This window comes from Haliaeetus leucocephalus, unplaced genomic scaffold (genome assembly GCF_000737465.1).
Source record: "Haliaeetus leucocephalus isolate CR32 unplaced genomic scaffold, Haliaeetus_leucocephalus-4.0 Scaffold251, whole genome shotgun sequence".
NCBI classification, from domain to species: Eukaryota; Metazoa; Chordata; class Aves; order Accipitriformes; family Accipitridae; genus Haliaeetus; species Haliaeetus leucocephalus.
In genome coordinates, this window is record NW_010972687.1 from 1,537,916 (window position 1) to 1,561,666 (window position 23,751).

Here is a 23,751-nt window from a genome sequence, read left to right on the forward strand (position 1 = left end):
CCAAGCATGAATTCTGTCCAAAACAGAGGTAGTGATAGTAGTTTTTTCACTTTGGAGACAATACAAAAAATTTACATAATCATCAGGAAAAAGATAAAAGTCCTACATGGGATATGAAGAGTTTTTTCAATTCCTTTTTTTTCCTTTTGTTTTCCTATGTACAAAACGTAACAGGTTTATTTACTCTGGAATTTCAATTAAAAAGAACATGACAGAGATATCGTTAGCTTTTTTATATTGTTAATTTTTTTTAAGAAGTTTTCTTTAGTTATTTTTCTTACATCTGGCTTACATAAATCCTGGGTGAAGTGAAATGGAAAGGCATAGGCTCAGCTATACTGTCTGATATTGCTACATTATTTTTTTATTATTTAATTTATTTACTGATTTTTTTCTCATGCATTGTATGTAGACAGCTTGAAATTAAATGCAGAAATGCAACAAAGGACATGCAAAGTTACACATGGGTTAATTTTATTTTTAAAAATTTATTTGCTTAGCATACATGAAAACTTTACCTTTTTCATGATTAATCAAGAAAATAGAAACGTCTAGGCATTCTTTAACTTCAGGTGAATAATGGCAACATGAGATATTAATACCATTCACAATAAAGGTACTGGAAAAATACATTCCAGGTTACAGGTTTTCAGCATAACACATACAGACTAAGTACCATTCCACAGAAACCTCACTGTGTAAAGCCTGTATTTTATATAGACAGCTGAGGCAAATATAAAGACCTTCGGCAACAGGGCTTGAGTGCATTGCAGGACCATGAAACTTAGTTATCACTTCCACATAAAGCCACCAGGATGTTTTCATAATCCCCTTTGAGTTCATCCTGTCAATTTAAGTACAAAAAACCCCACAGTTGTTAGGATAATGGTCTCAAGTGAAATAAATTTCAGTAAGCATTCAATATACATGTACCAAACATTAGTCCTTCAACTAAATAAATTAATCACTTGGTAACACACGTGTTAGCCACAGACTGAGCTTGAATTGAGCACCCTCACTGAAGTTATTCATATGACCTGGAAATAAACACATGTATTTCCAGACTGAAGCAGAGGTAGGCAAGGCCAATAAAAATCCTGGGATTTTTTATAAATATATATATATAAAAAATATATATATAAATAAAGAAGAGAAGCACAGAGATTTCTATCCACCCAGGAGCTTTTCTTCTCTAGATAAAGTGTAAATGCCTTCCTTGACCAGTGATGTCCATTGTTCATTAATACTAAAACACAATACACATTGCATCTAGGGTTATCTCAAACACAAGCTAATAGTACAGTGATACTATATTCACTATAGGATCACTTACTCAGCCTGGAAAAGGTGGATAATATGCATTAAGTATGCAATGTAATTATTACATGCTATGTTTTCTCAAATTTAAACCTACTTTACAGAGATATTATGAATTGTTTAGTGTAGCCAAGCTACACTTCAAGCCATTTGGATGCAATCATCACTATGGAACACGATGAGATGATGTAGTTTACAGATCACACACTCTCATGGGAAGAATAAAAGTGATCTTTGGCACCTAACTGAAAAAGTAGCAGACACCAATAAAAATCAAAAAGGCATTTTGATACATGTAGGGAGTATGTTTCTACTCCAATCAAGATTTTTTTTTTTACTGGTGGTCTACTAGCCTTCACAAAGCTGCTTTGCAAGTTCAGCTTTCTTCAAAGCCCTCACTGGTTTACATTTTCTGGAAAATACATTGGGTAGTCTGTCCCCTTTAAGAAGACATTTTTGTTAGTTTAACACACTTACTTAAGTCACCTGGAAAGCAGGCCAAATAAATGTGAAGTGAACAAGCTATCTGCATGAGTACCTCAAATGTTAAAAACCAGTAGCCAGCTATATCAAATATCTCCCATAGAGCTGCCAGTGCAATCACCTCCAGTCTCCTGCCAATGCACCTTATATCTGCCCAAGTACAGTAACGTGGGGATACTGTAGTCTCCATTCAGCTCCTGGCTTCTACTGTAAGATGATATGCTGAGACATGTACCACTACTAACAAATTGCTATAGCTTTTGTGGCAAAAACATTGCCCCAGAAAATGAATTAGTTCTACCAGCATGTGGGTCATTGGGAACATGAGTTACTCAGCTACAATGAGTTACTCAGGATGAATGGTGACTGAGGAGCAGAAGAGTTAACAAACCCTTACTGGACTTCCAAAATCATTTCATTGTTTTGCATTCCATATGTCACCTGAGAGAAAACCTACCATAATGGCTTGGCGGAGAGAAGTGCCATACAGCCTCTTGTAATAGCCTTTGATCTCATTCATATCCACTTCATGTCGTGAAACCATGATTCTGATGAGCTCTTTGTGCCGTGTCCCTAAGCCCTGTTAAAAGAAAAAGGAAAAGAGAAAAAAGGAAAAAAAAAAATTAAAAAGAAAGAAGGAAAAAGAAAAAAAAAAGAAGAAAGGAAAAAGAAAAAAGAAAGAAAAAAAGGAAAAGAGACCAAAAAAAAAGAAAAAAGAGGCTACTTATGTCATTGAAACATTTTAAATCAAGGTTCTGTGTGTTAATCCATCAGACTTTGTGCCCACGTCCTATTCCTTTAAGATGTCTCATAAGGGCATCCTCTCATATCCCCCTTCTGTTCCCTATGAGCACAATTCACTTCTGACAAACTACCTCCACCCCCGGATTTTTTTTATGCATTTCTTTTAGCTGTTTCCTAAAAAGAGGGATGTCCTTCACTGTGCTTGCTAGACACCAGAGACAACCTAGACTTCACTGCCACATTTTATTATTTGTAATAGTGCAATGAACTGTATTTTCACAATGTTTCACTCAATTTTTCACATACTGCTCCTACCCACATCACAGGAGTTATGAAAATGCCTGCATTCTAGACTGTTTCAGGATCTCCAGCTGCCTCACTCAACTCAGGTTCCAAATTTTCCAGAACCATGGATGTCTTGTCAAAGATTAGGCTTCTACAAGGTTCTTGTCCAGATCTGTAATATACTTTCCTATTTACTTTTCACTAGTGTTTTTCTTGTTTCATGAAAAGAAAAGTTCCAGTTAGCTTTCTGTCACTGTCTAGAGTAAAAGATGTATGTGTGGAAGGACAGATGCTTTCCTGAACACACTATAGCAAACAGAGAACTCCTCCTATGAAAAGACACTCAGAAGTTTCAAAGGAAAGAACTGAAGGAGTGATAGAAATACACTGAATTTCCTTCTGCAGTCCCTTTTCATCACACAAAGGGCTTAAAAAGCTCTAGCTAGCTTGTTATATTTCAGCTTACAAAGCACCCAAGTTTACAAAGACAAGTTCTTTCTTTAGGTTACCTTCATCGCCCAGTGGAGTTTTTCAGCAAAGAAGGCTGGCTTGCTTGTGGCACACTTCACTGTAACAAAACAATGAGATCAGGTCACATCTGTTATATATGTAACAAGTAAAAAAAGGCAGAAGTATGGAAAGAAAACACTTAAAAAGCAGTTTCAGTGTTCCTATCAGCATATCCTATTTATCTACTTTTTTGTTACCTGTCTTCAAAATATGGGAAAAGTAGCAGTTCCTTTTGTCGGCCTATTCAGAAAGCAATTTGGTCAGAGAGAATAGTTACTGTGAAGACAAGACTTTGCTTCCTAGTTTATTGCCACAAAACAAGATAGATGTTGCCATTCCCAAAAAGAAAATGTGAAAGCATTTGTGTCTTCTACAGCAGAACTGGAGGTTATGATCTGATGCTTTGTAAACCAAGTTATACTAAGTTTTTGCCCTCCACTTCTGGCATTAAGAGGGATCTGATGGGACTCATTCTTTTATCCAAAGCACGCTTGACTGTGATACAAAAGCTGAGAACAAGATGGGTGTCTGGCTCCTGATTCCATCCCTGGTCCACTAATAAGAGTGATTTAAGTGAGTCACTGCCTCGCCTTATTGTTCATGAGGAACAGTAACATTAAGACACTCAATATGCACCTTTATCAAGAACCTTATAAGAACATTTTCTTGAAAAAAACTGCAGAAGGAAATTTGTTATATTTTTAACAATCATATATTATAAACATCTTTGAAAAACAAAATTTAGAGACGGGTGGTTTTGGTTTTGGTTTTTTGAAGACAAGTTTAAAACCATGGATTTTTGATACAAATTGTGCCTGTTTTGACAGCTCTTTTTGCATATTGACTTCTTGTAAAGGTCTTTCTATGTTGATGACACATCATCATGTGTCACACGATGACACATGACATTAATCAATTAAAAGAGCATTCTACATAGCAGGAGAGGTATTTCTACGTATTCATCAACTTTAGCTGGCTTTAAATAACTCAACTAAATCACTATGTTCAGACTAAATTTTCCACAGTATTATTTAGCAAGTTTCTCAATGAAGCAAAGTAAGCCTAGAATGGTTTCCTATCAGAGCAAGTACAACAAGTAGAAGGTAGGTTTCCATATGGTCAGTATATATAGTAGGTTACAATCTCCAGAACCACTTACCAAGGGCAGTCAGGCAGTTCTCAATATCACCTTTCAGCTCCAAATCCAGTACCTTGTTCATGTCATGCTTGCTGTATTTGGTATATTTCTGAAAGACTAAATAAGGGAAGAAAACTCAGTGAATAGTGATGAAAGTATAGTATTCTCCCTGCATTGCCTCTGCCTTATTCTGCCCTCACTGCTGCAGCAGTGCACACAGATGACTGATTGTAGGCCATCTTTCTCATTTTCTTCAGCCACCACAGTGTAAAAAGCAGTGTTACGGGATGGACTGGTGGAGTCAGCATAAGGAATGGAACTTTGTTAGGATGGTAAAGTTCATGTTCCCATTGGTAAGGATAGAGGTAGTCCAATGACTCCACCAGAACCTGTGATATTAGATGCTATCCCTGTACCCAGGGCAAACTGGCTGAGAAGCAAGACCATGTTGGGAGCATTCAGAACCCTTACCACACTGATCCCTTGTCCTTGTGATCACTAGCCATGCGAGACTTCATGGTAATGGTTATGTTAACAACCTAAATGATATTTCTCATTACTAGTATGGAAAGAACAGCCAAGCTGCCAACTGCACCCTTAGTCAGCAAGCATGTGTCCAATTACAAAGACCTGTGTAGCAGTCAGAGTCAGTCCTTGATAATCTATACCTTCTCTGAGTTCATGAGCAGGCCATGTGCAAAATACCATTCAAGTGAAGCACAAAGTTTCATCCAACATACCCCTTCGGAGATGTGGGTAGCTTCTTGCAGTAAGAACAGTAATAAAGACATCAATATCTGTTCCTTTCCTTTTCTCTCCTGCTTCATACAAGACCTGTCATAAAGAAAAGAAAGTAGTAGAGTTAACATCAGTGTAATAAAACAGAAATACTGTACTTCTGAGGCTACCAGCCAAAGGTAGTCCATTGCTTATCAGTAATGAATTCTCGCCCTTAACACAATCCATAACAAAATTCTACACAACCTCAAACTAATTCTAGCTCTATCAAGTAATACTTCATACTTCACTTATGTCATAATAGTACCTAGAGAACACTATGCAGCTAGAAAACATATTTTCAGACATTTTATGATCACCATCTCGCTCTCCTGGGTATATTACATACTTCAATGAAGATATTTTTCATATATCATGATATCTTTACGGTCTGCATGGGAGTTTAGGACTGCTAGGCTTTCTTCAGACAAACAAAATTGTTTCTGATACTAACTGGACAAATGTGAAGGAGAAGCCTAGGCAGCAAGTACTCCATGTCTCTCCAGCAGTGATTTTAATGGAAAGTAAGAACCAAATCAGTCTCCTTATTTTCCTCACCTCCTCAAACCTCTCTAGAAGTAATAAAGACCTCCGCACAACAGCAAAGAACATTTAACAATGCTCTTGTTACAGCAAGAGAAATAGTGTTGAACTTCTAAGCTTAAACAGAGTATTAATTCACCGACCTTTCATATCCAGGGCTGATGACAAAACTAAACTCCTTCTGAAGCAGGAATAAAAGCAGTATTGCTCAATGGCCTTCTCTTGGTTGCATTATTAAAAAATCAATTTAAAGCCAATCTACATTTAAATTGCAAAAGTGATGTAATATTTTAAAGGTGAAGACTCAGAAAAGACAGCTAAAGTTTACCAAGATTCATACTAATGGTGAAAGAAATAAGGGAAAGTTCAGTTGTTTATTTTAGAATTATTCAGAAAATGACTGTGAGGTTTACCCAGTAATCTTGACAGGTTCATCACTGTAAAGCAATAGCTATAGCTAACATGCTGCAGGGTTCACGCTGGTCAAGATATGGTAGCTGGTTCTGCACTTTCATGGGTACACCCTTATCCCTCAATTCAAGAACTGTGTTATAAACAAAAGGAAGATTGTGTCTAATTTCTCCAATTCTTGACCTCTACTTCAAATACTCTGCACACTTTACATGAACTAGAAGAGGTCTTTCAGAAATGTTTCTGAAGCTAGATATTAGGGTGAAGATTTGATTTCCTTCAGATAGGGAAGCTTAAGTGAACTTTGTAAAATAGTATCACCTCAGAAAAGTTTGCTACATAACATACAAATCTCTGTTAGGTCTGCAGTGCACAAAATTCAGGTAGAACATTTGCAGCCAAAGTTTGTTAATCTCAAGTAAATCAGATGAAGAAGCTCTGCAGAGTGCCAAGTATGATCTTACCCTGGCATCGTTGTCAGCAAGCTCATCATTCACATAAGAATCTTCAGATCGGTCAGCCTACGTAAATAAATAAATAAATAAAATTTCATTGGTACTCAAAATCATTCAGTTTCAAAGTCATTCAGTTCACCAAAATTCAGCATTTTAGAGTTCTGCCCTACTATTCTCATACCTAACTTAATACACAATTGCAGATAGATACAGTTATGTCAATCATTCTTTGAATAAAGCTATTGTATTTGTAATCAATCAGAGCTTATGTTTCTAAGGCCATCAGGAACTTATTTTTGAAGTCCTGCATTAAAATCCACAGGACATATTGTTACTTAATGTGAAGTTAGAGGCTTAGAAGCTGTGATTTGCTCCCTGATGACCATTCAATAGACTCCATTCAAGTTGATTTTAAACCAAAAACCGAAAAGAAAAACCATGCACAGGGATATATAATAAAATGTACAAGCTTTATATATCTGTACTCAACAATCACAGAATCAAATATTTATGCATTTTAAAAAGGTCTTTTTATTGGGCAGCTCCAGTGTTTAATTTACTCTGCTTTTGAACATAAATTCACAAAACACTTTGTCTACTTGTTAGCTCCCTGTCCCATTATCTAACTACTAGAAACATATTTTAACAGCAAGACAAAAAGTTTATTTCTTTAACTGTAAGTATTTCTTCTTTTTCTATTTCTAGTCAATTGACATGACATTATGTCTGTTGTTTTTTCAAGTGCTTACAGACAGTTACCACAACAACAAAAAAAAATCTTAAAACCATAGCTGATAAACAATAATAAACATCACTGTTTTTTAAAATGCATTTGAGATAAAATGTCATTATAGCTTTTTAAGAACATTTTCATATGGTCTAAGATATTGTCATGGTTTAACTCCAGCCAGTAACTAAACACCACAAAGCTGGTCACTCGTTGGGAAGGGGGAAAGAACTGGGAAAAAAAAAAAAAGTAAAACTCCTGAGTTGAGATAAGAACAGTTTAGTAGAACAGAAAGGAAGAAACTAATAATGATAACAAAAACAATAATAAAATGACAGCAATAATAAAAGGATTGGAATATACAAAACAAGTGATGCACAATGCAATTACTCACCACTCGCCGACCAATGCTCGGTTACTTCCCGAGCTGCCCCCCCCAGGCCAACCTCCCCCAGTTTATATACTAGGCATGACATCATGTGGTATGGAATACCCCTTTAGCCAGTTTGGGTCAGCTGTCCCCCCTCCCAACTTCTTGTGCCCCTCCAGCCTTCTTGCTGGCTGGGCATGAGAAGCTGAAAAATCCTTGACTTAGTATGAACACTGCTCAGCAACAACTGAAAACATCAGTGTGTTATCAACATTCTTCACATACTGAACTCAAAACATAGCACCGTACCAGCTACTAGAAAGAAAATTAACTCTATACCAGCTGAAACTGGGACAGATAAATAAGTAAAAATAATGCAAGGAAATAAATATTACATAAAGAGTCTTGACAACATTGATTTTTTATTACAGAAAATGTCACTCAAAATGCTTAAGCACAGCATACCTTGGCTAGAGCAACCAAAGCCTTCTGAAAGTCTCCAGATGTGTCAGAGATAATGTCTTGTGTCAGATCTCTCTTCAGAACTGAAATCAAAAGAAAAAGTATTTGTAGTTTGTTTTAAAGTTACCAACTAGGTTGACTAGATGATGTTTAAAGGTCCCTTCCAACCCAAACCATTCCATGATTATATGATTTTTTCAGCCTTTTCTTAATTTCCCACTTAGATATGCCCACTAGAAATACAGTTTTCTTACTTTCTCTCATTTAACTTCAAGAGAAGGGGTATATTTGTAACACATCATCTAATCCCTGAGATGTGCTGTGAAATTGGAGGCTAAATCCAAAATCTGCTGAAAAAGTCCTTCTCTAAGGTCTTTTGGGTGGCATTGTCTTGGCCTCTTGCTTGTGAAGTACAAAAAAAGCTTGAAAGTTTTTCTGAGCCATTTTTCTTTCAATATTATTTCTAGTTGTTCTTATCAGCACTGAACTCAATCACAAAACTTTTCTGAAAAAATAAAACTATTAATTTGGGCTTCTAACTGAGACTATTTGAATGGAAATCTCTTGGAAAAGTTAGTCTATAATCTCAGAAAACATGATTTAATTAAACAACACTGATTGACTGCAGTAAACTCTTCATATATAAGAGATACCACATTACATTTTAGTTACCTCTTCAGAGATTTTCCCCCTTTATTCCACTGTTTGCTCCCACTGCTAATGTTATCTGTGTTGCTAACTCAAAAAGCTTTTCTTTCAAGCCCTGTAAGATCTTAACGAGTCAGCCAAGGCTTCATTAGAAATGAAGAAAAGCAGCTGGGTTTTGCTTGCGTTCTAGAAAGCATCTAAATGCATGACCCATTCCCTGAGATATCTGCATTTCTGGCAGTGATGGTGTGCCTTTTCCTTCTGTATTGAGATCTACGTAAGTCAGGAAAAGTCAGTATAACCTCCCTCCCCTGCAACTCTTTTAATCTTATGTGAAGCTTCACTTGGCCTCCTCCAATGTCATCTCAGCTTCTCATATTGAGAAGTGGGGCTGTGACTGTAAAGTGTCTGCTATATTGTATGTATGTTATACCATTAATACTTCTTTCTTGCTCTGACTTACCTTCTTTGTAGTATCTGCTGGCTTCTCTGATCTCTCTGTTGTTTCTTGAGGCCAGAATCTCGATTAAGGTATCTTCATCAGTTCCAAGCCCCTGATAAAAGGGATTGAATTTTTAAGAATGTTATTTGATACAGCAAATTTAAAATTTAGAGGAACAGAAATAGAGATGACAATCATGGACTTTTCTTTGAAGGCCCCACATTGAGCAAGAAAGAAAAAAGAAAAACATTGTGCTTCCATACAAAATTGTTATTTCAGCTCTTGTGGAATTAATTTTTTATCACATTTAATATCATTGATACCCCAAAAAAGTGCTAAAAGGACTAAGCAGTGCACGTAAAAGATAGGAATGTAAAATTTATGAAGAAAAATACCCCTTTCCCTTTTTGTTTTTTCTTACATAAACATGTATATAAACACTATGGCTTTCTACCACTTACATCAGCAACCACTTTTCAGAAGGCAGAAAGAGTTCATTCTCACTAAAGAATCTCCTCCAACCCTGAAATTCAGTGGAGATTGCTGGGTCTTGTTCTCAGAACTGGGATTACCAGTACAGATTTATTTTACAAAATGGGGTTAAAAGGAAGACAATATGCAAGCTTTGAAATCCAAGTCCAGTGTCATTTACAGGCCCTGAAAATTATTTATGTTACTTAGGAAAGTTTTTCTCAATTTTTGCCTTACCTTCATAGAGGCTCTTAATTCCTCAGCATCAAACTGAGCTGGAGTTTTGAGCAGAGCTACAACAACATCTTCCAGGTGGCTTTTCAAAACTTTTTTCAAGGCTTCTTCCAGACTCTGTGACAGCAAGAATAAGAAACACACTAAGCTAATGAATGGTAAAAAGCTGCTGTTCTGCTACAGTCCAGAAATTAGTCTGATGTCTGATGAATCTTAGTCTACATCATTCTTTTAACTACTAGAAAGAATTACAAAGCCCTACTTGAAATTTTTTATTTGTCACTTTTATGTTAATCAAAGTGTCAGGGTTTTTCACTAAGTATTCAGGAATGCATTCACACATTGCAGTTCAGCCATATTCACCTATTTACAGTATCAGAAGAAGACTCAAAACAGGCTTCTTTTTTTTAAGAGAAGGTAATACTATATTGCTGTTATGATTATGACTAAGTTGCTTATCTGGGTAATATCTCAATTCATCCATTTATTGCATAAAGGATACTGAATATGCAGTGGAAACTCTGTGGACATAGTGTAATATCGCCCTACACAAAACTGCAAGTCCTGAAGTTAAGATTTGGGCTATATTCTAATTTGACCAAAATTTAAATTCAAAAATAACCCCAATGTGATTTATTCTGTCTCCTATCTGGAAATGCTCAGTACTCTACTTTGTTACATTAAAAGTTACAGCCCTGTTTTCTACCAAGTATGTGTCCAGGTTGTGGCTGCAAGAGTGAGAAGGTCAACCTACTTTGTCAGGATACCTAAAACAACAAGATTATTTCAGAAGTAAGCACTATGTCCATAGTTAGTTCTATTCAGCTTTTGGCAGTGTGCCAGGAACAAGGGTATCTAATAATCCAACAGCATTAGTCTCCCTATGTCTTTGAAGTTATATTTTAATTTAGGTCTTTAAAAAATGTCATTGCAAGGATGGAGCTACCTCTGAGGGCAGAGACAGCTGTGAAAACCACAGGTGAGGTTTCCTGAATGGAAACAGGAAATCTAGGCTAAAATAAGATATTAGACTTATTTTCTAAATTGGCCTTTAAAAGTTATACTCAGAGGAATCACTTTCCAGGGAGCAAATGCTCTGTAACTGGTATGCCAACTGTGCAATTGTAATTTCAATATAGAGTTACAGGTTCAAATGGAGAAAATTTGTTATAGAGAAAAGAGAGAGCAATTAAAACCTTTTCCAGAAACATGCAGTAATTTCCAAGCTTCTCAGTTGCAGGGACTAGCAGTTTTACCACTCAGAGGTAGAATAACACTGCCCCTGTACATCCATCCCTATACCAGTGTCGGTACACTTGTGGAACAGTGTTATGGTCCTACAACTTTCCTATCCTATTTAGTATTCTATCTGGACTTAAATATTTGGAGAGATGCCTCCAAGTCCCCTTCTCTATCCGTCCCTTTCTCTCAGCTGACTGTGTCCCATGTGGTAGTGAAATTTCTGCACTCCCAGTGATTTAGTGATTTAAAGGATCTCTAGGTCATTCAAAGGCTGGAAAGTCAGAACTTCAAAATCTTTCCTTTTATTTCAAAACAGTGGCGACCTTATTCAAAGGCTCAGAACTGGCAATGTAGTTGCAGAGTATTATCACTCTGTCATGGTTTTCACAAACTACAGAAGGCAGAAGACTGTAATTTTTTGTTCTATGAAGCTAAAGCTGTATGTATCATCTGAGCCAGGAGCAACATTGATATTCTAGGTGTAAATTTAAGCTTGGCCTGAATGAATATACTTTACCTTTCCTTTAGCCTGCTGATAGGCAGCTTTGATCTGCTGACGCTGAGCATTTGTTCTTTTAGTCAAGATGTCAATGATGGTGGCTTCATCCACACCTATGAGTCACCAAACAACAAAACATCTAATATTTCCACTATATTAGTGCATCATTTAGCCAAATAATAAATTTTTTTTGTTGTTGTTATTTGCTTTATGTCTTATTTTGATTTCTTGACACACTGAAGTTTAACCAACAGAAAAAACGTAATCATCTACTGACTTACAATTAGTGATGTAGGAAGAAACCAAATAAATAGATTCCCACAGAATACAGAAACCTATGTATCTGCAGTTTCACATAGAAAGTTTTAAAGTGTTCTGAGTGAAGAACTTACGCTACCAAATAACTAAAAAAAAAAAAAAGAGTTAGATGGCACACTCATTTAATTTCAGAAAGTCAAATTGAAAAAGGTTTCGAAGCACAGGCAAAGTGCCAAATGTGATTTCATTAAAAGAGAGAAGCCCAATAGAAGCATACACTACATTGTCAGCATATTCACTGCCTCTTGTAGGGATTTTATGGAAATCAAATCAAAAAGTAAAAGTATGATATGTTATAATATTTTTTTATTCTCTAGAAATTAAATTTTTACAACCTTCCTTCAACATATTCAAGAACTTTAATGTAGTATTAAGGTCTGAAATCCTAATACAACATCAGGATATCAAGAGAAAGAAATTCTTTACCAAGTGGCATAATTTAATGTATTGCCAAGCTTTTAAAAACAGACGCACCTTTCCTTCTTGCCATTGCCTCTCACTCTGGTATTTTATTCAGTACTATTCTCAAAATTTCATAAGGAAGAGTCCTAATGTAGCAGGTAAAATATTTACTACTCCTACCCTTTACAGTAATAGCTTTGTCCAAAGCAACAACATCAGCTGATGGATCGAAGTTAGGGTATGACTGTACTCCATGGCCACCTTTTGAACTTTTCTGCACAGGGAAAAAAAAAAAAAAATTGCTCATTCCAAAGAATATTTTTGCAAAGAAGCAGTTTTAGATGACTAAATAAACCGTGTATTTGGTACTGCCTATTATAGGACTATCAAGGAACATACAAAGTTTTGTAACTACAGAGAACTAAACAGGCTCAGTAATGGATATGCATTGGATCTATTCCTTTTACACCTCTTATATTAAACAGAAAGTACTTCATATATTTCTTCAGGTACCTGAAGACCTATTTCTCAGAGTAAGTTGGATTCCACAGGAAAATACTTTTTAACTGTCACGTTAAGCAATTATGTCCAAATTTTAAAGGCTCTGAAACCACAAGTATATCCTACAGACACTGCCAGTAAAGTGCTACTGATTTCTTTGCTTATCTTACACAAATTGAATCTTCATCACATTAAGTGACTTCTCAGCTGATCCATTTCTAAGGCTACAAGCACTTCTTGCATGCAAGAACTTGGAGAAGAGTTCAAGCCTAATCCTACAAGGAAGTGAACTGTTACCCAACTTCTTTGAAACTTGAGACATAAGCCACACTTTCTTCACAGACATTATCTACTGGCTGTCTTTGGTGAGTCCACTCCTAGATGGACACTCCCTAGACAGCATCTAAAGGGCTCTGGGAATAACGAGGGATGATGAATTCCACTACATGACAGGTTGTGTGGCTTGCCCTAAGTCAGCTACATGACAAATCAAGTTACTGGTAGGGCCTATAACCCAACAGCACTACCTAGCCAAAGCCTACTTCTTTTACAGAAGCTATGAAATGTCCCAAGATTCTTGGATGCAATATTTATATGAAATTCCCATTAGTTTATATATTTTTATATATATATATATAAATATTTATATATTTTTATATAGTTTTTTATTAAAAAATCCCCAGTAGTTTAGCTAAACTTTTTCAGAATCACCTATACTCTTTCTCCTTTTTCAACAACTCATTATTTTATTTTTTTTAAATCCTTTGCTGCTAAAGTTAAATATCACAATAGAAATGGCAAGGTCTTATGGATACATGTTTTACATACAGCATTCTGTATTGAATTTTGTACACTTCTAACATCTGATAATTAAATATTCAACTCCCTACACAATTGTATCACTAGGAGTTGTAAGACAGCATGGGGACTGCATACTTAAAGCAGTGTCTTGCATACTTTTGAAAAAATCACTGTGACTTGGGTGATAAGACAACAGAGGAATGGGACTTGTTCACTGCCTGTTTCCTAGGCACACCAGGTTAGTCTTTGTATAGTGGTTTCCATGACAAACTTATCAACTAGCAATAGAAAACTGTCTGTAACCACCACAACCAGAATGACTCAGAATCCTGGAAGTGCAAAGGGAATAGGATGGTGGAGCCAAAGGTTTATGCAGAAAATGTTGTGGAATCAAAATTACAAAATCCAAAAAGGTCCAGAGCAGAAAACTTTATTTACTGAAATTTGCCCCCTATATTCAATTTTTTTCAATATGAAAGTTCTTTCAGGATCTCCTGGGACATCACAGTGTACTGCTTTACCTCTGCTGACAGTCATTTCAGTATCTTAATCAACTTCATTACCGCAAAGACTCTCCACGTCATCCTAGTGCAATAACTCTTGACTTCTCACCACCATAAGCCTCCCTTCTAAACAGTATCAGTACTGATCATCTGAGTTGGTTTATTACAAACCATGACTCTTTCCGCCATAAGCATAATATATGATATAAAAACTAGGACATACAATAGTGACTTTAGTTCCTCCTTTACATTCCTGGGCTCCAACTCATGGCTTCCTGTACTTCAGCTTACAAGTCTCATGTACGTCTTCTGAACACGTTCTTACACATTCACACACCTGTGCCTCAGATTACTACTTTAAAGAGGACTACTTGAGTGAATCAGTGATTAGCCACTGGGAATTACAATTTCATTACAGTAACTAGTTCTGCCTAGGAATTGATAACTAGACTGATTTGTGCAAATAAGAGTAATTTTTCATCTGATAGAAGACTTAATAGGTTATTAGATTACATTAGATTATATGCTGCAATAAAATTGGGTTCCAGTTCTAATTCACTGCAGTTTTGCCATTGTTTGTCCTCCGTTTGAGTATATGAAAGACGTTTGGTGGCCTAAGCCTGTAAATCACTTCTAAAAGTACTTGAAAATAAGCATGATGCTCTCAAAAGGTGATAATACTTACAATACATTCCTGCTCCTGATTTTCCATGAACCATGCCTGTTTCAGAAATTCTGATACCATAGCCATGTTGACAGAGTTTCTGGGAAGAGATGCATCAAGTTACAAACCATTTTTCATCAAGTTACAAACCATTTTTAATCATTTTCAGCACCAGTGCAACTCAAGGTTTCCCACTCTCAAAATCCTTTCTCTTGAAATATGATACAGAGGCGTTAGCTTCCCAAACAGTAATTGGTCTGTTCTATTGGAAGCAGGTAACATTTATGTTTGGCAGGTTACACAATCCTCCACAACTGCTTGCTCACCCCTACACCCTTAGCTACTTGCAGAAGTTTTAGATTAGAAATAGAACAGTAAACTGGCTGGACTATTTGCTTATTTGCTATGGCAATACCTAAGCATTAGTATTGACTTACAAAGTGAAGTTACCAGAAACAAATTAAAGTCTGTCTTTCCCCATTAGTTAAGGTATCAGCTATGCCCATTTAGCTTACTGAATATTTGATTCTGTTTAAATTCAGTGGTAAACAAGTATTCTTGTCTGATCATTTACTGAAGTTGGAGCTCTTGTGTGTTATGTTAAGGCAAAAGATATTCCCTTGTTAAATATACTCTCAGGTAATTTCTTTAACTAGCCCCTTCCAAAGGAAGATGAGTAAAATCAGACAGTTTCACCTACACTGTTCCTTATTTCTTACATATTTCCTACAATTCCTACAAAAGAATAGACCATTACCATTTAAGAAGGGAAAAAAAACAAAACTAATTTGGGGTTTTTACCATCAAAATGAAAATCAGTCCAGTTTTTCCATAAGATACCACGTAAAATGGAAAAAAAGACCAACAGTGTTGTGATTTGACATTGAGCACCCAAAAATAATGAATAGGTTGCTTCATAACAACTTTGGTGTGAGAAATAATCTGTTTGCTAATAGAAACAGAGAGAAGAAATTGATGTTTTATCAAATAAAGTATTTTTTGGTCTGCTCAAAATAGATATTTTTTCTTTCCCCAAAAACATACTTCCATAGCAAACTCTAGGGAAGGCTTGATTTTAAAGAACACATATAAACAATAAACTGAAGATAATGTTGCTGGATAAACTGGAATGTCCTTGAATCTAGTGTGAAGTGACAAGATGCTACTTGCAGTCTTGGGGTATAGATCATATAATGTAGATCTTATACACAATACACATACTACAATACACATAAAAAATGATGTTGCTTATGCTGCAAACACACCTTACTTAGGCCCTGTGTCCCATAGGAAGGGCAAAAAGCAGTCATTTAAAGCAACACACACCTAGGACACAGCACTGTAGCTGTAGCCCAGCTGATTCTTGCCCTCATAGCAAAACTGTAAAATATACTTCCACATCCAGCTGTCAACAGCTACTTCCCGCGGTCCTCCTCCAACTCAGCTCCACCCTTCCCTACCCTCGCCAAGGCAGAAGCCACCTACACACCCTCTTCCCCAGAAAACTCTTACTTTCGTGCCCTTCCTTCAGCCCTGAGGGCACAAAACTCAGCTTTGCCTGTGATGCTAGAAAAACTGAAGCTGACTCCGAATCTGTATGTTACCTAGAGTAGGTCTCATCTGGGTAAATAATGGTCAGAATAGCTTGTAGGTTTTAAGGGCCAACTTTTATGCAGATGTCGTTTATTGAGGATCAGAAAAGCATACTTACATTGCTATTAAAACAAGCATTTTATAAAGCTGTTACAGTTAACTCCTGTACCATTCTTTATTGACAGAAGTATATGAGGCCAGACGAACTGCTATAGTATCTGAAGTTCTGCTGTATTTTATAACAGCACATATAAAGGCCATATGCAGCAGAATAAAAACATTTTAAAGTCTCCAGGCTAGGTGTATTGAGTCACCAACAGTGACATGTACAGATATGTCTGTCGACTAATAGATTCACGGAGTGTATAATCATTTAACAAGTTCAGTCTCACAGCACCAGATCTGAGAAGAGGTAGGACCAAAGCTGCATTTTGGTTGATAGAGCAACACTTCCCAGGGAGAGCTGGCTGCAGGGAGGAGTGCTAACATCTCCATTTCTTCTGCCTGTCCCCATCCCCACCGGTCACATGCAGCATTAAAGGTTTTGCCGCTCTTCTGGATGACTAGAGCAGAAGGCTGCTAGCCTACACTAAATTGGGTTTATTCAGCCTCTAAACCTTTATGTCTATCCTAATTTAAATTAGAGATACAATAAAGGAATTCTGTGCCTTAAAAACTAAGGGTTTTTTTCCCTTCTTTTTGAAATAAAGACACTTTGGCATACAAATTTATCTATTTCCATATAGCAAACAAATAACAGTTTTAATAGAAGTCAAAGTAGGCAATGGCACTTCAGAGGGGCTAAAGACCTTACTCTGCTTGAATTGGCTCAGAAAGTTAAGAAACCATCTTACATACAAAACTGTTTGCCTGTTTTATAAGAAACTATGGCTAATAAGAAAAAAGAAAACTGGAATCTAGGAAGACAGCCAGGCCCCCTGACAGAGTTGAGGTCTCTCCCCATGCTTTGGCTCACATCAGTCTAAAATGCAGACAGCTCTTGTAAACAATACTTAGATCCAGGAGGGATAAATTCAGTCACAATATGATTTTAATTTAGTATGAAAAGGACTGGAAGAACTGATGGCCTTCTGCTGTATATTTTCCTCTACTTTTGAGCTCAGGGCAAAGTCTATGAACAGGGAGAGGAAAAAATATATGTACCTACAGAGTGGTGCAAACAGAAGGTACTGTACAAAAGTGTGACACTTCTGGTTACTCCATACCAAATACCTATTTGAGAGTTACTCTGTTTACTAAAATATTGTCCAGGCCATGTGTCCCACTTCCCAAACTGGAATGAGTAGACATCCCATTTAAAAGGAAGGAGGATCAAGAACTTAAAATTACTCAGTTTGAAAAATATTGTGATTTTTATGCATTTTATCATTCCCATTTGGAATGATCAACATTGCAACTGGAGTGAAGAATCAAACAGAAGTCCAGACTGAAAACCCTAACTATTGCTTCACGAGAATTACTGCAGTGTTGCTTTCTGTCTGGCTCCCAGTCCCCAGGAGAAGCACCCTTCAAATGGACATACACAAATATTTAAGTTTTGAGAAAATATTCAATATTTATTGAAAATGTTTAAAGACACAAACTAGACTTTTACACTACAGACTGTGTCAAGTGACACCATTTCCCCATGCTTATTTAACCGTATCATGAACCGTATCAGATATATCATCTCTGGTTACTGTCCAATGCTAGCTGCCAGGATCTTGATGTAAATTAAGGTCATTACACCCTATCTGAAAAACGGGCAGTAGATTTAAAACAATAATTTATTTTACACTGCAAAGTCTACCAAATATGAAAGAAAAACAATCTCATCCTTGGAAAATTCAGTGGAAAGTTTTAGCAGAAAAACCCCCAGATGATACAGCCCTTACTTACATGGATTTGACTAAGTTCTTAGTCACAATAACAAGGTTTTGCTCTTACATTTCTAAAAGACTCATTTTCGTCACTTTCATGAGCAAAGACCCCTCCACAGTGCCAAAGCAGCAAACTGTTGGTGAAGTAACAACAGCTGTTTCCTTTTTTAAGTTTCCATACAAAGCACATTAGTTTTCCAGGAACGCCTGTTTTACTGCAGATTTCTACAGCAGACTACTACAAAGGCAAAGAGAAAGCATAGGAAACTGTCCACTGCAAATAAGTTGCTTTTAATCTTGTAAGCTTTTTTTTTCCCAATTCCTTACATGCACTAAATAAAAGCAGCAGTTGTCCATGTCTTTCCGCGTACATGACACATTTCAAAACTGAAAGAATTTCTCCTGCCCACAGCCATTTTCCCTTGCCAGCAAATCCAACCCACAGAAAATTGCACTAGGTCACTTGACAGATTGAGCATAAAATTTTTAAAAGTTTGTCATGTCTACAGAAAGCAGAAAACTATAAAAACCTACCTTCTTCCTCACAAATACTACTTTTCAGAGCAGCAGTCAGGAGTAAGGGAGCAAAGAGTTCTGGATGCTTTTATAGCACTGCGCGGGAGACCCCACCTAGCAACCAGAGTGTTTCCACAGTCCCAGCAACCATCTGCTCTTTGCAGCAGCTAAATCTGGATGCTGTCCAAAACACAGAACCACACAAAAAAAAGTCACTGCAAAACTATGTGCTGGAGAAAGAAGGAGCAGATTTCAGAAGGGAAAAGGTAACAAATGAGCATGCCTTGGTAGCTCTCCTCCCCTACCATGGTGACATCCCTCACTGCAGTAATTTGCCATGAATATTTTGGGATCATGAGATTAAAATGTTAAAAAACTAAACTTGAGTTACTCCCTTCACATTTTGACATGTCTGGTACAACTTCAAAGTGAATATATTAAAATATATCTTTGCTCAGTGAAACTTTGAGATAAAAAAGAGTGAAAAGTCGATGTGGCTTCCACTCTTCACTGAACTCTGGTGGCTATTAGCTCTGCTTCTTCTGCACATGATCCTGTGGCAGAAATACAACGTGCCAGGAATAAGACATGTCTAAAAGCTAATATTGATACCCTTTTTTTTTTTTTTTTTTTTTTGGGGGAAAAAAAAACCCTGGAAACTGGCAGGCTTAATAGAAGGGCAATAGCTGGCACCTACATAATTAGAAAGAGGTCAAAACATTCAGATTAAACTTTGAAGTTCAAAGTGAGAGTGGTTTGCACAAGATGAGGGAGTTCACCAGCCTGCTAGAAGTGGTTTTCTGCAAGCACTTCCTCACCAAGCTGGCCAAACACATTTTCCAGAGCACGTATGGCACAGCACCATGGGGCGTATCACTAACATCTCAGATTGGCCCAGTACTTGATGCCCAGTGAAGAAATACTACTTCCTGATCCAGAAGTGTTTGCAACTAGCAGATTGGCCTCCCAGCTGGTTGTTGTCCTGCTTTCTGCTGACCTGGACCTGCTGCAACACACTGGTACCCCCAGAATGAGGAAGTATGGCTGATCTGCCTCTCATGAACACACATGAAATGCAGTCTGCCCTTGAAACTCAAGTGCAGCAATTAATAAAATGAGGAGGGAGGAGAACAGACTGCTGGGTAGCATTAGAGGGGACACTTGCAAATTCTTCAAATGTAGCACACCATTGCACGCACAATCCAGCATTGCTTACGCCTTCCTCTGTTTAAAGTAGCTCTGTAGAAGTTGTTGGGGCCCTAAATGCATCCCCCCCAACAGGGTTTAGCTGCAGATGTTGGGGGTAAGCTCAGGATCAGCAGAGCTGAGGGGGTTCCCATCCCACTGGGCCAAAGGGAGAGCTGCCAGTAGTGCTGTGGGAGGCAGTGGCCATGCCTTCCCTGCCCTGGGACCTGCCTTCAGCTGCAGCCCCGGCACTTGGCCCCTGCCTGAGCCACTGCCCTGCTGCCTTGCAGCTGGGCTGGCACTGCCCAACCTGTGGGCTAACGTCCTGTTCTGTCCCATCCCCATCTCCATCCTGATGCCTGGGGCTGGAGCTGCCCCCAGTGCTCCCCTGCCCCCACCCCGGACCTCCTGCTCCTGGCTGGGGTGTGGTACAGGAGGGGCTGCCAGGCCCTGCCTTACCAACCCCCATGGGAACCCTCTCCCACAGTCCTGGCCCCCAGGGAGCCCCCAGCTTCCCTGACTCTCTGACAGCAATTTTCCCCTGCCTGTTGTTCTTTCCTTTTTTTCCTGCACGTTTCGCATGTTATTCGACAAATGCATTTCAGATATTTTCAGTAAGCTGAATAACTGAAGGGGACTACCAGCTGACAGCAATATTGCGAGCAAGCTGTCAGGTTGTATTTGGGTTTGTTTGTTTAATTATGATGCGTGAAGTTCAAATTACTTCTGCCCTCCTGCCCTTCTCCATGTCAGTATGACACTACCAGTCTTATTTCACCCATGTCAGATGTTGGCCAAAACCTCTGTTTACACACTTTTTCTGGGACTGTTTCCCTTGTCTATTAATGAGCATGGCCAATTACAATCTTTTTATACTGAAAAGCTGGAAATCTGTGCATATGCCCAGTGCAGCTAGCTGAGTGTTTTGAAATACTGAAAAACTTAGAAAGCTGGGTTACACAGGCTTAGAGCATCTTTATAAGTTTTGGGGTGTTTTCTCAGTAAAGAAGATCTAGCACAGCAGCTTTTACTGCAGGCCTATAAGGGTAGGAATCAGTGTGTTACAAGTGTTTAGTAAAACACTCTCCCACTTTGACGCCTTTTTCTAACACGCTTTCTCAATAATTGGACTATTATCCCATTTTCATTGTGTTAGTTTTTCACTTTTTTTTTTTTTAATTGCATTGTCTTTCAGGCCTGTGTTTCTACTTTCAGAGTGATCTGACATGAAGGCATTGTGCTACAACTCATTGTAGGAGCTGTTTGCATTTGTTTTTCCTCCTTCTTAATGGGCGGGGAGATGTTGACTCATCATCTTCCTGAAGCTGGAGTGAGTCACCATCTGAGCTAGAGATCTTTACTGTACAAAACACACTCAAAAAATGCAGTTTAACTGGAGGGAGACTTAGTGTTTATTGTTAAGTTTTTAACTGTAACTCCATCATTTGTTTCTTAAAGTTCTAACAGTTTGTGTATTTTTTATTGTTGACCTGCTATTGTTTATTCAGAAATGGCAAAGCATGCAGCTACTGTCATAGTATAAATGAAACAAAAAGAAACATTTTTCTTTACTTTTATACTCAATGTGACACATCTCAGATACTGCTGGTATCAGTATTTTGATACAGTAGTCAACATAGTATGGAATACAGTTCCTGCTGAGAGAAATGGAAATGTTCAGTAAAAATAGAAAAGAAAAATGGTCGCTTTTGGTAAACTGCCAGATTCGGCCTTGCCAGATATTTTTCTTGAGGCTGGTGATAACAGATTGAGTGGGCAGATGGAGTTTCCCGAAGCAATTCATCCTACACAAGATGTCAGCAAAATGAGTCAGGAATTTTGTTGGAGGTTGGGAGAAACATCAGCAGCCTTTACGTCTATTTCAGAGGCTCATGCCTCCCCTGCTGTAGCTCTGTGTTTGTTCTACATGGGATGCCTGAAAGAAGACTTAAGTCTGGAGGTATTTGGGTGAGGACCTTTCTACCCCCACTCAGCCAAAGAACCCCATTTTACAAGTGGCCTTCAGATTACCCATGAGATAAACATTAAGTGGACATTGATGCTAACAAATTGCATTGTTATGAAATATCATTATCCTGCAGGAGCTCATGAGTGTGCTAAATCATAAAACAAAGATCTGTCTATTTCCCACCAGGACAGTCATCCAGTTTGAGCCAGCTGATAGCAAGCCAGAGCCACCTGGAATCTGTCTCTCCCATCTTTTGCACCTTGTGCCCTCATTTATCTTCAGTAGCTTTTATCCACATCCTACAAAAGTGAGGAGAAACATGTTACTCCATTTCCTTAGACAGCCAGGACCTGAAGGGTAACCCGCTGACTCACATTTCAAGTAATAGAGACAGTGATATAGATTATATAGATCTAAGAGCATGTAATGTCACTGCTGTATGAGTTACAGTAGTCCTAGTGAAAGCAGTAATACTTCCAACAAGACATTCCAGAGCAAACCCAATATTTCTTCCACTAACATATTTACCAATTCCTGTAAAAGATCCTGTTTTAGGAAGGATGTGTCAGTTAAATTATTCAGAAAAATATCTTTTCTGCATACTCAAGTACAGTGCCTCCTCAGACCTCCATCTCTTCCTTTGACATTACAACAGATAGATTTCCATTTCAGTGAAAACAGCTACACTATCTGTTCATTTGCATCTAATCTGCATTATTCTAGACAGGGGCATCTAGAGTCGGGTTGTGATCATGGGTATCCCCATGATCCTATACCACGGGCTGGGTGGCACAGAGCTTCAAATCTAGACACACAACTCCTTTTTAGTTTCATGCTTAAAGAAAAAAAAAAAAAGAAAAGAAAAGATATTCATAAGACATGTAATCAAAACTGTGTAAAAGCTCTTATGGCTTCTCTGTTAAAGGATTTATTTCATTAATATGCTATTTCCCATTCAGATCACATTTCAGTTGCAGACCTTTTTGCAAGCTTGCAAATAGGGAAAAGATTGGACAACATGCATTTGTGTCAATACTGATTCAAAATAGTTCATAAATATTTTTGAGGAATTTTCTAACTGGGATTAATTGTATTTGCTTTGCACTGCACAAAATATTTATCATTCACCTCTCTTTCATCATGGATTAGCCAATATTTTATTAGTGCCTCATGAAATACTGAATTGGCATTGATCTAGGCAACAGGAACTCCATGCTTTAATCGAACATAACCTACTTCTATAATTAGCTCTAATAGTTACTAGTCACCTGGAGTAAATACTCCAACTGTACTCCAACTGCTACTTTCTGTAGCTCCAGAGATTTGGCTTGGCTATCCAGAAGACACAAAATGTTATTGAACTTCCCCTTACATAAACAAATAAAAATAGCCCTTGCTGTACTAGAAACAGGCAGAATAGCTGTGTGTGAAGTCATACCAAGATGCCATCATTTTAGGAACTAAAAGTCCCATTCAGTTTAAATAAGCTCAAGTTTTGTCACTCATTTTAATGGAACCAGGAATTCATCTTAGGGATGCAGATTGAGAAATACTTCCAGAAGCTTTTTCAACTTGTCAGTCCGCCTTCCAGACATAAGCCCTGACTCTACTATGATTGTGTGCCAAAGTAATTTATATGAGGAAAATCTGGACCTTCTAGG

At 37.7% G+C, this 23,751-nt stretch overlaps 1 protein-coding gene across 1 annotated transcript; it reads right to left on the reverse strand.

Annotated features, from left to right (window-relative positions):
• Positions 1-460: 460 nt before the first annotated feature.
• Positions 461-19,069, reverse strand: ANXA1 (annexin A1). The gene is made up of 13 exons (XM_010568591.1): positions 18,955-19,069; positions 14,969-15,047; positions 12,659-12,752; positions 11,777-11,871; positions 10,021-10,134; positions 9,334-9,424; positions 8,226-8,305; positions 6,673-6,729; positions 5,218-5,311; positions 4,499-4,594; positions 3,339-3,397; positions 2,258-2,380; positions 461-844 (listed from the first exon to the last, which is right to left on the reverse strand). Exons 2-13 carry the CDS (start codon positions 15,032-15,034, stop codon positions 785-787), a joined length of 1,029 nt encoding a protein of 342 aa, XP_010566893.1. The 5' UTR covers positions 15,035-15,047; positions 18,955-19,069; the 3' UTR covers positions 461-784.
• Between the last annotated feature and the right edge of the window lie 4,682 nt (positions 19,070-23,751).

Bases quoted from the DNA above. Each gene is read 5' to 3' on its own strand.
- ANXA1 (XM_010568591.1), bottom strand. From the start codon at position 15,034: ATGGCTATGGTATCAGAATTTCTGAAACAGGCATGGTTCATGGAAAAT. The intron at 10,135-11,776 runs GTAAAGTATATT...TTGCTGTCACAG, and splicing joins ATCAGCAGGCTAAAGGAAAG to AGTCTGGAAGAAGCCTTGAA. The intron at 845-2,257 runs GTAGGTTTTCTC...TTAAATTGACAG, and splicing joins CTCTCCGCCAAGCCATTATG to GATGAACTCAAAGGGGATTA.